Source organism: Colossoma macropomum, unplaced genomic scaffold (genome assembly GCF_904425465.1).
Source record: "Colossoma macropomum unplaced genomic scaffold, Colossoma_macropomum, whole genome shotgun sequence".
Lineage (NCBI taxonomy): Eukaryota > Metazoa > Chordata > Actinopteri > Characiformes > Serrasalmidae > Colossoma > Colossoma macropomum.
This window is the reverse complement of record NW_023494805.1, coordinates 5,551,274-5,564,887: the sequence shown is the minus strand read 5'-3', so window position 1 is coordinate 5,564,887 and position 13,614 is coordinate 5,551,274. Positions and strand designations below refer to the sequence as shown.

At 39.9% G+C, this 13,614-nt stretch overlaps 1 protein-coding gene across 3 annotated transcripts in view; it reads left to right on the top strand.

Moving 5' to 3' along the window:
* Positions 1-13,614, top strand: part of dnajb6b (DnaJ heat shock protein family (Hsp40) member B6b) — a 74,610-nt gene that overhangs the window by 13,745 nt on the left and 47,251 nt on the right. For all 3 annotated transcript variants that reach the window (XM_036596867.1, XM_036596866.1, XM_036596868.1), the window contains exons 2-3: positions 4,345-4,463; positions 8,046-8,155. In XM_036596867.1, the coding sequence (XP_036452760.1) occupies positions 4,399-4,463; positions 8,046-8,155 (175 nt within the window). In that variant the 5' untranslated portion in view covers positions 4,345-4,398. The remainder of the gene's footprint in view (positions 1-4,344; positions 4,464-8,045; positions 8,156-13,614) is intronic.

Here is a 13,614-nt window from a genome sequence, read left to right as displayed (position 1 = left end):
AGGAGTCTTGCCCAAGGGCTATTATTGGTATAGTGTAGGGTGCTTTACCCAGGCAGGGGATTGAACCCCAGTCTCAAAACGAGTCTAATAACAGGACTGAGAGATTGTCGTACATGAAAAGATGAGCAGCTTCAAATATGGAACTAGTTATTTTTTTAATTTGTTTTTAATGAGTTTCAGTCACTGCTGGTCTCTTAGGTAGAGTGTAGTAAAGCACAGAAACAGAGCGTTCTCAGGGTCATCTCAGGGTCATCTCAGGGTCATCTTAGGGTCATGGTGAGGGATCTCACTCAGGTCCTTCAGTTTCTTCATCTCTCCCTGTACTGATCTATTGCTGCTTCAGCTCAGTGACTCCAGGGAGAGGTGATGGAGATATGAACATAGAACTGTATTGCTCAGAGGCTGTGTGTGTGTGTTCTGTGTGTGTGTGTGTTCTGTGTGTGTGTGTGTTCTGTGTGTGTGTGTGTTCTGTGTGTGTGTGTGTGTGTTCTGTGTGTGTGTTCTGTGTGTGTGTTCTGTGTGTGTGTGTTCTCTGTGTGTGTGTGTCGAGCAGCTGCTGAACGTGTGTGAGCACATCCAGGAGCTCAGAGGAACGCACAGTGATAAACGTCACAGAGAAAACTGACACTGAACATTATATTTCACACACCTCTGAGCAATCTCTGTCTGTCTCTCTCTCTCTCTCTCTCTCTCTCTCTCTCTGTCTCTCTCTCTCTCTCTCTGTCTGTCTCTCTCTCTCTCTCTCTGTCTCTCTCTCTCTCTGTCTGTCTCTCTCTCTCTCTCTCTCTCTGTCTCTCTCTCTCTCTCTCTCTCTCTCTCTGTCTGTCTGTCTCTCTCTCTCTCTCTCTCTGTCTCTCTCTCTCTCTCTCTCTCTCTCTGTCTGTCTGTCTCTCTCTCTCTCTCTCTCTCTGTCTCTCTCTCTCTCTCTCTGTCTCTCTCTCTCTCTCTCTCTGTCTGTCTGTCTCCTCTCTCTCTCTCTCTCTGTCTCTCTCTCTCTCTCTCTCTCTCTCTCTGTCTCTCTCTCTGTCTGTCTCTCTGTCTGTCTGTCTGTCTCTCTCTCTCTCTCTGTCTGTCTGTCTGTCTCTCTCTCTCTCTCTGTGTCTCTCTCTCTCTCTGTGTGTCTCTCTCTCTCTCTGTCTCTCTCTGTCTCCCTGTGTGTCTCTCTCTCTCTCTCTCTCTCTCTCTCTCTCTCTCTCTCTCTCTCTCTCTCTGTCTGTCTGTCTGTCTGTCTGTCTGTCTGTCTGTCTCTCTCTCTCTCTCTCTCTCTCTCTCTCTCTCTCTCTCTCTCTCTCTCTCTCTCTCTCTCTCTCTCTCTGTGGAATGCTCTTTAACTGTTCTCCTGTGAGCTTCAGCTGGTCTGAGTCTGAAGGTCCTCCAGCAGTGCAGTAACGCTGGTTCTCTGCTGAGACAGAGAGGGAGAGAGAGAGAAGTTCAGCCGCAGGGTGAGACCGTGTTCAGCAGACAGGCAGGGCGAGAGGAGGTGAAGAAATCGATTTAAGAGAAGGAGAGAGTGAACTCTGCTGTTGGCAGTGGCTCTGGCTGCTGAAATCTGATTTCTCTCCGCTGTGCGAGTTTTGTTCCCTCTAAAACCGTCTGCTGTAGGACGGCTGATCAGTCCAGGCGTTCTAGTTCAGAAGAGGCTCTGTCAGTGGAGTTTGTGTGTCCTGCTGCTGAGTCGTGTTAGTTTGAGTAGTCTTTTGTGTTGCTGAACACATTTTTCTCGTATCAGTTTTGCAGTCAGTGCTGAAGGGGGGGGTGATGAAAAAATCTGAGTCGATTCAGATTTTTATTACAAGAAGGTGGAATCTAAACCTACACAAATATTGTGAATTAGGTGAGGAGGGGGCGGCCTTATGCAGCAGAAACACCCACAATCAAATTTTTTTTCTGAAGTACTTATTAATTTAAGAGGTTATGAATTTTAGAGTCTATTTTATTTTCAGAAATGAATTCAAATCTTAACATCAAATCAATCATGACAAACTGAAAATGTGCGAGGGGCGAATATTTGTCATTGTGAGTTAAATGTGTGCATATTTTTATAAATTAATCTGCATGGTTTTTATTTTTCCAAGAATACTACAGTATCCTTCTTTCAGGCTTGAGGCTTGAGTGCTGAATGCAGTGTGACAGATTGCCAGTTCACAAGCTCTGTGTTATTAGGCTAAATTTCCCCTGTTAAAACTTAATGCTGAAAAATCTTATCATGAAACATCAAAAATGACAGGAAGAACAATGTCGTATTAAAGCCTCTGGATCGAGTTCTGTGCGGTTTTTTTCAGTCTTGCTCCTGCGGAAAATCAGAATCATTTTGTCCCGCTCCCGCCCACACAGTTCCGTCAAGATGAACTGATGTCCAGTATCCGACAGTCTATTCAGAAATATGTTATTCTCTGCTGAAATAACATGGCAGTCATGGTCATCAGGCTCACTGTGAGTAACTTCACCAAACGACATTTATTCACAGCAAACACAGAGCCGGAATTAAACCACAGCATGGTTATTTTTGGTGTTTTGTTGGGCAGCTGTGGCCGTCAGACTGAAGGCTCTGTCGTTTCTGTAAGCTACAAGAATCTGCAACTCTAGAATGACTTCATACATTTTAATTGTTTTATTGTCATCATTTTGTATTGTTTCGGTATGATTTATTTTATTCTGTATGATTGTTCTACTTCTGTTTAGGCTGTTCATTCATTTGCGGGATTTCTCTGTATGCATGCTCCATCCCGCTCCTGCCTGCAGTGGGCTGGTTACCCACCTGCTCCCATGCACAACACTGAAAATTAGTCCTGCACCACAAGATATTGTGGTGGGTCCCACAGTTCCTGCGGGAATCCTGTGGGAGTGCAGACTTTTGGATCAGGAAACTTGCAATCATGTTTTCTTTCCTGTTTTTGTGGGTGCACAATATACATGCACAAAGTATGTCCTGTGAATAACTTGCCAGTGTTCAGTAAATTACAGTATTTTTGCCAAAACTCTCCCCTTTCTATGTAAAATGGGTGGTCCTAATTTTGGATACTGTGTACCTTGGCAGTTTTCCCGCCCACACAGCTTTAGTCTTTCCCACAATCTCTCTGTCAGATTCAGAGAAACTTACTGCACCAAAGCTAGCACCAAAGCTAACAACCAAGCGAAAGCTAACCTACGAAGCATGATTAGATAGGAGCGTTGGACTGAGGACCATGAAGCATGCTCATCAGAATATTAAGACTTGTGAAAATTTGATTGCATTCAGCCACAAGAGCATTAGTGAGGCCAGGTACTGATGTTGGATGGCCAGTTCTGGATCACTCCAACTCATCCACAAGGTATTGGGTGGAGCTCCATCATTCCAGAGAACACAGTTACACTGCCAGTGCTGGGGGGACTTTATGCACCTGTAGCTGAAGCTCGACAGTGACCTTAGGCTCACGTGTGGCAGCTCCACAGCGTCCCATTCTATGGTCAGTGCTTTTCTCTAGAGATTATACAAGCTCTGTGTGGACAATTGAATACCTGTGTCAGCAGTGAGTGCACCTTTAATGTAGCTGAGTTCATCAGAAGAGGTGTCTGGATACTTTTGGTCAGATAGTGTAGCTTGTTTTGAGTGGACAGGTTACATATCTGTGCTGTTTAATTTCATTGGACGTTACGTTTCTGCATTACTTGTTTTAATCAGGCACGTTACAGCTTGTTTTAATTGGACGTGGTGCACATCTGACAGCTCGTTTTAATTGGACGTCGTACACATCTGACGGCTTGTTTTGATTGGACGTGGTACACGTCTGGCAGCTTATTTTAATCGGGAATGTTACACATCTGACAGCTTGTTTCCATTGGAAATGGTACATGTCTGCATTGCTTGTTTAGATTGGACATATAATACACCTGACAGCTTGTTATTATTGACTTTTTTTATTTTATTTATTGTCCAACAGGTTACATATCTGTGCTGTTTATTTTCATTGGATATGTTACATTTCTGCATTTCTGGGGGTTAGTTTGGAGCGAAAGACTAGAACTTCCCATAGTATTTTATCTCCTCTCTCTCTCTCTCTCTCTATATATATATATGTATATGTATGTATGTATGTATATGTATGTATATTTCTATCTCTATCTCTATTTCTATTTCTATTTCTGTGTCTATTTCTGTTTTTCTCACTCTGTCTCTGCTCTCTCTTCTTGCTCTCTTTCGTTTCCCCCTCCCCACTGTTTCTCTTTCTGTTTCCATTTTTCTCTCTCACCCATTTTACACACTCTTAGCTTCTCTCTCAGTTGACACTCGCGCGCTCTCTCTCTCTCTCTCTCGCTCGCTCTCTCGCTCTCGCTCTCTGACTGGGATATTCCTCTGTTCTTCAGGGCCGCTGGGTGCTGAACTGAATCCTCCAGCTTCAGGAGCTCCAGCGCTGAGAGATGGGGGACTACTACCAGATTCTGGGTGTTCGGCAGGACGCGTCTCCGGACGACATAAAGAAAGCGTGAGTAGCCCTCGTCCTCTCCAGACGACTATTTTTACACTGTGTGGACGTTAGCGTGGGCGTAATGGACTAATTATAACCCTGAATAAACAAGTGTGCCGTTTCCACTTAACCACAGAACCCTAGTCGGCTCGCTGAAACGGACATCTGCTCTTTTATTGAAGGGTTTTAATATTTGTACGTGTGAGGAGATTTTAGTTAGGGAACTGAAGTCCTTGTCCATGTGCACGTCTCTCTATCTCTTTGTCCTTGTCCCTCTCCTTGTTGATGGTGCCTTTCTTGCAGAAGGTCATCAACATGGCCAGACACCCTCTAATTTCTCTCCGTTCGCTGTATGGGGAGTGCAGTGACTAACTTCTCCCACTATCACAGATTAGCTGCTTGGCATCAAGAGCTCAGCACACGGGAATGTTTCCTGTCAGAGAGTTTCACAGAAATAGTTTTTGGCTGAGCTGACATTAACGTCACGGCCGCTCTTGCATCAGTGGGCCTCCACTGGAAAAGTGCTGCGTTTAGGAGACCTTTTGTAGAATTCAGACATCTTTCACTTAAACGTCCCTCGGCCTGATTCATCCTGTCAATGGAGTTTGTGTTGTCTGTGTTTTTTCTTTTCTCTTTTTTTGTCTCTGGAAAAGTTGAGTCTGTAGAATTCCCTATTCTATACGCTTTCTCCATTTGCAAATAGAAAACAAGGGGGATCTGCTAAAGCACGTGGTCCAGGGATAGACTCTGAAGAGATGGACTAGAAGTAAATCCCCCCTCTATAGACCCTTTGGTTTGGTCCTAAGGCTGTGCGTTTGTGGTGCTGCTTTAGCATTGCTGACTCTGGTGTTTGTATACGTTGGATTGTGGAGCTATAGAAGTGCTGAGTCCACTGGTTAAGGCAAGGACACTCTGTAAGCCATCCATGTCATGAATAAGGACTGACCAGTATCAACATTTTCATTTTACGTTCTAATGATATGATTATTTGATTATGATTCTAGTTATCAGCTTATACGAGCTGGCATTGTCTGGAATCATCATTCAACATTTTTTAAATGAATGTTTTCAGTAGTGTAAAAGCAATTAGATATTTGTTTAGATTGCTTACGTGTTCAGCTTTAATTTGATATCTCAAACCAATGTTTGTGTTTATTGTACTGAGGTAGGTCTGAGATGATGGATGATATCGTAAATCGTAGTTTCCATCAAGTCGGATGATTTAAGTATCTGAAAACACACTGTCTGCAACCTTTTAAGAAGCACAAAAGTAATATTTTCCTCATGATCTGTGTTTCTTTTAACGAGTGTGCTTTTAATGTGTAATATTAGTCCGTTTCCTGAATCAGCTCTGATTTGTTTTCTGGTGGTAGAGCATTCTGTAGCCGTGCCAGGTAAATCTTTTTATTATTGTTTTGTTTTTTTGTTTTTTTTTTCCTGTTGTCGTGCTTGTTACGTACACAGAATGGCTTCACTCATGAAACATGAAGGTGGCTCAAAAGAGTTGTACATTGTGGTTTACATCAGTTATTAAAAATGAAAAAACAGTCTTTTGGATTTTAGCATTTTATCATTTTAACAAGAAGCCAAGAAGCAGTTTATAGTCTATAAAAATAGATTAAAAACCGTAGCATGAACTAGCAAACCGTAGAAAAGACTACCAAAACACACCAAGAACTACTGAACCATTGAAAAGACTACCAAAACACACCAAGAACTACTGAACCATTGAAAAGACTACCAAACCACACCAAGAACTACCAAACCGTAGAAAAGACTACCAAACCACACCAAGAACTACCAAACCGTAGAAAAGACTACCAAACCACACCAAGAGCTACCAAACAATATCAAGAACTACCAAACCATAGAAAGACTACCAAACCATAGAAAGACTACCAAACCACACCAAGAACTACCAAACTGTAGAAAAGACTACCAAACCACACCAAGAACTACCAAACCGTAGAAAAGACTACCAAACCACACCAAGAACTACCAAACCGTAGAAAAGACTACCAAAACACACCAAGAGCTACCAAACAATATCAAGAACTACCAAACCATAGAAAGACTACCAAACCATAGAAAGACTACCAAACCACACCAAGAACTACTGAACTGTTGAAAAGACTACCAAACCACACCAAGAACTACTGAACTGTTGAAAAGACTACCAAAACACACCAAGAACTACCAAACCATTGAAAAGACTACCAAAACACACCAAGAACTACCAAACCATTGAAAAGACTACCAAAACACACCAAGAGCTACCAAACCGTAGAAAAGACTACCAAAACACACCAAGAGCTACCAAACCGTAGAAAAGACTACCAAACCACACCAAGAACTACTGAACCATTTAAAAGACTACCAAAACACACCAAGAACTACCGAACCATTGAAAAGACTACCAAACCACACCAAGAACTACTGAACCGTAGAAAAGACTACCAAAACACACCAAGAACTACTGAACCGTAGAAAAGACTACCAAACCACACCAAGAACTACTGAACCATTGAAAAGACTACCAAACCACACCAAGAACTACTGAACCGTAGAAAAGACTACCAAACCACACCAAGAACTACTGAACTATTGAAAAGACTACCAAAACACACCAAGAACTACCAAACTGTAGAAAAGACTACCAAACCACACCAAGAACTACTGAACCGTAGAAAAGACTACCAAACCACACCAAGAACTACTGAACTATTGAAAAGACTACCAAAACACACCAAGAACTACCAAACTGTAGAAAAGACTACCAAACCACACCAAGAACTACCAAACCATAGCAGGGATTACAAAACCATGGCAGGGACTATGGTATGCAAAGCAGGGACTAGCAAAGCAGGAACTAGCAAAGCATAGCAGGAACTGGTCTTAAAAAACATAAATATTGTATCACTGTGAACAGAACAACCAGCATTCTTAGTGTTGGATGTGTTTTTTTTCCCATAGTTAGTTTTTTATTGTTTTTAAAATGAATTGTCTCCTGTTTTTCTTGTATATTCTTATCCATCCCTGTGTTGAGATGCTATCCAATTGCCCAAGATTACATTTAGATGCATTTTATTTTTTATGTGTGTTCAAGTTGACCATCATGTACTGATTGTAATCAGCTGATAACAGCTGATTTCTGACTTTATAGGTGTGCATTACAGCCTGCAGCATTGAAGGGATTATATGGCAACAGTAAATCTGTAAATCGTTAATATCTGCTGAATTTATTGGCCAACTGATATTTCGATCAGCTCTTGTTATCAGATGTTCCAGGTTTCCTTTAATGTGTTTGTATGTACAACAGATCACATGCTAATGTGTTAGCATTCCAAGCTAACTGTCCCCCAGTGTTGTCTGAAAGGAGTTTGTTTGCTAGAAGCTGCCATTGTTCTGTTGTCAGCGCTGCTGTTGGTGGTGAAATAGTTTATTTAATGTGAAGCTCTTATAAACATTTTGTCATCTTGCAGTTTCTTTTGATGGTTTATGTCATCTTGTGACATTTCTTTGATGTGATAAGGAACAAACAGTTTGTTATTATGGTTCCACAGCTCTACAGCTTTTTTTGTGTTTGTGTTTTTATTACAGGTACAGAAAACAGGCCTTAAAATGGCATCCAGATAAAAACCCAGAAAACAAAGAAGAAGCTGAGAGGAGATTTAAGGAGATCTCTGAAGCCTATGAAGTTCTCTCAGACGGTAACTTCAACTATTTATTATCACTTCTATATATCGTCGCTGTCCACGAATAAACAAGCTCCAAAATGGCAAGAAAACGTTCTTTACTTTTAATGGAAGTTAATACAAAGAGATTATTCCAAACAATTTTGGAGCAGTTCTATTGGTCCATTGAGGCAATGTAAAGGGCAGCTGCTTGAGATACTTGGGCTTGTGTGTGTGGTGGTGTGCGGTTTTTTTTTTGGACAGTGACAATATGTACATGTATCAGCTTGATTTGGGGCGAATAGAGAACAAGTAAATGCAACTTTGAGTGCCTCTATACTTAAGAAAAACCACAAAAACTCCCCTTACACAGGATATGATGCAACATGTATAGGATATAACCTGGGGTTACTTCTATGGCTCATTTTAGCACATGGAATTAATATAACCTTGGGTTATTTCACTGGTTTATTGTATAGTATTGGGATTGATATGGCCTGAGGTTATTTCTAAGGTTTATTTTATAGTACAGGATCAGTGTAACCTGAGGTTATTTCTAAGGTTTATTTTATAGTACAGGATCAGTGTAACCTGAGGTTATTTCTTCTATGGTTTGTTTTGTAACACAAGATTAATATAACCTGAGATAAAAACTGTTGGAATCTTTACTGACATGGGAGAGCTCTGTCTCTAAAAAAAAAAATACTGAACTCTGACTAATACCACTTTTTGGTATTACATTCCCCAACCTTCCCCCAGGGCTGAAATATTTAATAGTTTTGATATTGAAATTGCAATTTCAGAGTGCAAACCTCCATGAGTTGTGACATCACAACCACAACTTACTAGCAATCTCTTGCTCTACATTCAGGGGTTGAGCCTCAAGCCAGAAAAGGTCGATACTCTGGCTTTTTTGGCAAAAAACGGCCTGAACTTTAATTTATAGTTTAATAATTAAATCGCTGTCGCAATATTAGTGAGAAAAAACGCAATTAGATTTTTTCACCAATTTGTTCAGCTCTACCTTCCCCTGTAAAGCTAATACTTTAGTACTGGTACTTTGTTCTGGATTCGAGGATTTGTTTTGGGTGGGATTTCAGTTTCTGACCTTCTCCAGGTTTTCAGTGAATAAATGCCAAACTGCTGGCAGTAGCTCTGTTTGATCATTCTGACTTGCTTTTGTTATGTTATAGATCAGAGGCCATATTACAGAAACTTCTTAAGTCTGAAATCTTATCTGCTTCACTGTCACCATGACGACTTTAGTTAGGACTAAATTTAGGACAGAAGCTTTTACGGAACAACAGTTTGACAGCCCCTAACTTTGACAAGCCCAGAGGTGTCTTAACTTCTGTTTCTATTGTTTTGTGCCGTAACAGGCAGCATAGTTCACTATGACTGGCATAATGACGCTACAGTTATCAACACTGAAGACGGTACTTTGACTGAGTTTTTTATTTACGCCGTTGTAAAAATCTCAAACGCTCAATCTCCACCAGCCCCTTTTATTTCCTTTGTGTAATAATGTTGATACAATATTGCAGTGAGACAGAGCTGAACGTGTGTCTGTTTTATTAGGAGGAATAACGTTAGCGCGCTAAAGCGGCTAAAGCGTTTGGGAAATGGAAACTGAAAGTGTGGAGCGGCGACGCTCTGATAAACAGCACAAAGCACTGCCACAATATTCTTAACTTTCAGTTTATCGCGCTTTAGTTTTATTTGACCTTTTTGTATGTCAGTAATGGTAGCTGTCTAGCTTGATTATTTACGTGTTTACGTTTCAGCTGTGAATGTCGGTTGCTAGGTAACAGACATGACAGCTGATTGTCGACTTTGATTGAGTAAGTTAAAATTTCTTTCCTTGAGGAACCACCGGTGGTTCCAAAACGCACTTCGTCATATTCTTCATAACTTTCATATTTCATGAGCTTCATTCTAAAGGTGGGGGTCATATGAGAGCTGTAACTGTCTTCCTTTCAGTCAAATAGATGGGTGATGTAATTTTAAACCCGTATAATAAAAGAAGCTGAATTTTTTTTGTCTCCTGAAAGTCGACCCATTTTTCCACAAATCTGGGCTATAAACTATAAACAGATGGCGTCTCTTCAGTGATCTGCTCTGTAAAAATTACTTTTATAAAAAAATACAAAGAGCGTCTAAGATTTTTGGCTCTCGGCAGTAAATTGTAAGCATATAGCAATATGTGTAATCATAAACACACGTTCTGTTCATTTGAGGGGAGCTTTTAAAATAAATAAATAAATAAATAAATAAAATAAAAAATGTACATTTATTTCATGCAGTTACTGAATATTTGCCTTACGATTTGGTCATGTAAATTCAAATGGAAAAACCCAAATATACCCTGGAGAATAAGCTAAGACACAAAGAAGTTTCTGTAATACGGCCTGAGGACTCCCGCCAGCTGAAACGGCTGACAGCACTTCTAAAAGTGTAATTTGGCTGCCTGACAGAACGGACACCCACTCTTTATAATAATACCTGTTTTGTTTTTTCTTTGGCACATTAAGAAATACTGTCTTCTTTTAGTAGCTACTGTCTTCTAAGGATTTAGTCCTTGGCCTGCGTCCCTGAGGAGTGATTTTTCTGTGTTAATGAGCTGCTGGGCTCTGTAAGTAGAGGAGCTGTCCTGGGAGGCTGGTCAGGCCTGATGGATGAGGTGCTTTTTCCTACACATCACACTGCTTGTCCAATTTCCCTGTAGTACATCAGCAGAATCCAAGACCAGCACTGAAAACAGAATAGTAACAGCGTAGCATGGCCTGATACTGCGCTGTTACCTTCTAGGGGTGTAGTGATGCGTCAGTCTGGTGGTGTTTTAGTTGGTATGTTAGAATCGATTATAATCAATTACAACAACATTTGTTGAAGTATTTACTCCTTTTTTGGTGAAACTCTCAGACTGTTTTGTAGTGAAATCTGAGGCAACTTGATTCACTGATACACCCATTGCTTTCTGTTGACTCCAGTGTTTGTAGCTGGATCTGTCAGGGGTGCACTCAACTGAATATCAAAGGCAGATTCTGAGTCATTGTTATTACGACTGACCGTGCCATTACGAATAATTCTTATACATTATTTAAGGGTCATTCTACAGACACGTCCACTTTTCTGTCTATCCATAGATGTCACTGGTGTTACCCGATCGTCACTGGTGTTACCCATAAGAAAGGTAACACCAGAGACATTTTAATTGACAAATGCATTTTACAAAATGGCTGCTACAGAGCATCAAACGACATGTCAATCATGGAATATCCACTAAAATATGTAATTTAATCCATTTGTATATAGCATAAAGTGGGTCACACCAGTGATGTCAACTAAGAGCTTCATATGAAATCATGAGCTAAATGAGAAAATCTCTGATAACTGAAAGACTCAGTGGACTCACCATGTGCTTTTCTTCATAGATCCTCAGAAAACAGGTAAAAGGAAGTCGTGATGTCATCAGTGTGATTTTTATTTCAGAATAAGAGTTTTTTTGTTAAGCAGTAACACCAGTGACACGACTCCTGGGGAACTTTTATATATAGTTTATAATATTTATTTGGCATTAGTTTTGTTTGTCATTTGAAATCATATATTCTGTAGTCATGTACAGATTATTGTAGTTAAAATTGCAGAAAACATGTTTTTTACCTCAAAATATGGCCTCAGCCTTCACACCTGACTGTGGGGACGAGCTCTTCTGTGGTGCTTGGAATTCTAGATAATTGATTTAAAAAACAATATTGCTAAATTGGATCAAGAAGGTGTAATTGTTAAAATAACATTGTTTTATTGTGAAATATGAATTAATTGTAACCCTAACATGTTTTTCAAGTGTAATATATCTGCGAAGGCTAGGGACACAAAAACTGACGTTTCTGTAGAATGACCCATAAGCTCAGTTAGGAGTGATAACACATTTACAGGGATATTGTCTTTGCTGTTTAACCTCACTTTTCTCACTTAGTCTTAGCTTAAACTGAGGCTCTTTTTCCTCCGCACATTCAAAAAGAAGTGACCCAAACAGAAACCAGCAGAACAGCTAGAACCATTGTAGTACTATAAATTAATGATTATGCCACACTGAAGCATGCAACTCTGCTAATTAGCTGCCTTGTGTGCTAGTTCGCTTAACTTAGTGGCTGATGTGACATTATATACTAGAGCATTGCGTGTATACTTTGAAAATGCCTACATGTACATAGACTCATATAGAGTCACTCTTCAGTTTTTTTTTGTTTTTTTTTTCTTCTTGAAATTATGAACTAAGTGCAAAAGTTTGAACACCCATGGTTCAATAACTTTTGTTGATTATTATTATTATTTTTATTTAATTTTTTTTTGTGAAGCCACTTAAATATGACATTCTGCACGTTTCAGTGAACAATTTCTATTTATTTGCTGACTTGAACATATTGTGGGGGCATGACGTTTGTACAGGCCACGTGTTCACATTTTCCCAATATGTTAAATTCAGAGCGAGTAAACAGTAATTGTGCATTAAAATGTGAAGTGTGTTCTCTGTAGAGGATGTGCTACCTTGTTTACACTAAAAAAAAATCAACTAAACATGGAATTTGACCATTTTAGGGGTGTTTAAATGTTTGCATATGACTGTGACTTGTGTGTCACACTTTAAAAAAGGAAAAAAAAATGAAGCGAGTCTATGTACATGTACACATTTTTACATATTAACTTATTTTCACTTAGAAAATCAACAAAAACCTGTAATTTGACCAGTGGCCAAACATTTGCGCACAACTGTATCATAGTTATTAGTTCGCTTGGCTTAACACTGCTGTATCATTTGCTACCAAGAAATATTATATAACATGTTTCTGTGCTTTATCCTAAGAAAAAGTGGTGGAAAAAAGTTGTAATTCATGCTACTGTGGACTTTTAACCTCTAAGCCTGCTGTAGAGTCCGGAGACTTTACCAAGCTGTAGACTTTAAATAGCCTCACTTCTCCTTTGCTATCAAAGCAGTTTCTTTTTTAACGTTTACTCCTTTGAGACTTGGTAAGCTGAACTCCAGTCTTCTGTTCTCTGCTGCTACCTGAATCATAAGTAACCCCTGTGGACTCAGACTGAAAACCTATCCTCAGACAGGCTTCTCATTTGGAGCAATAGCAGATGACTTGGTCCTTGGTTATGTCAGTTGGTTACCAAAAGCAGGATGTTTACTGAGGGCTGCTTTAGCACTAAAGTCCGAGTTTTCTATCCTGAGGACATCTAGTTTCTGCCTTGATTTCTCTAAGAAAGTCGTTTCGTGAGATCGCTGCCAAATGGACATGCTAATTTGAATTTTTTGATGTCAATAAATCAGGTTTTTTGTCCTCCATAGTAGGGCTGGGTGGGATCATAGTGAGTGCGTTTTCATGCATTTAATAATCTGATCATTATCCGATTTCTGCAGTTATCTGATTATTTAGATGATCATGTAAACAACATTCTCCAATTTCTTAGACTAGAGTGAGGTCTAG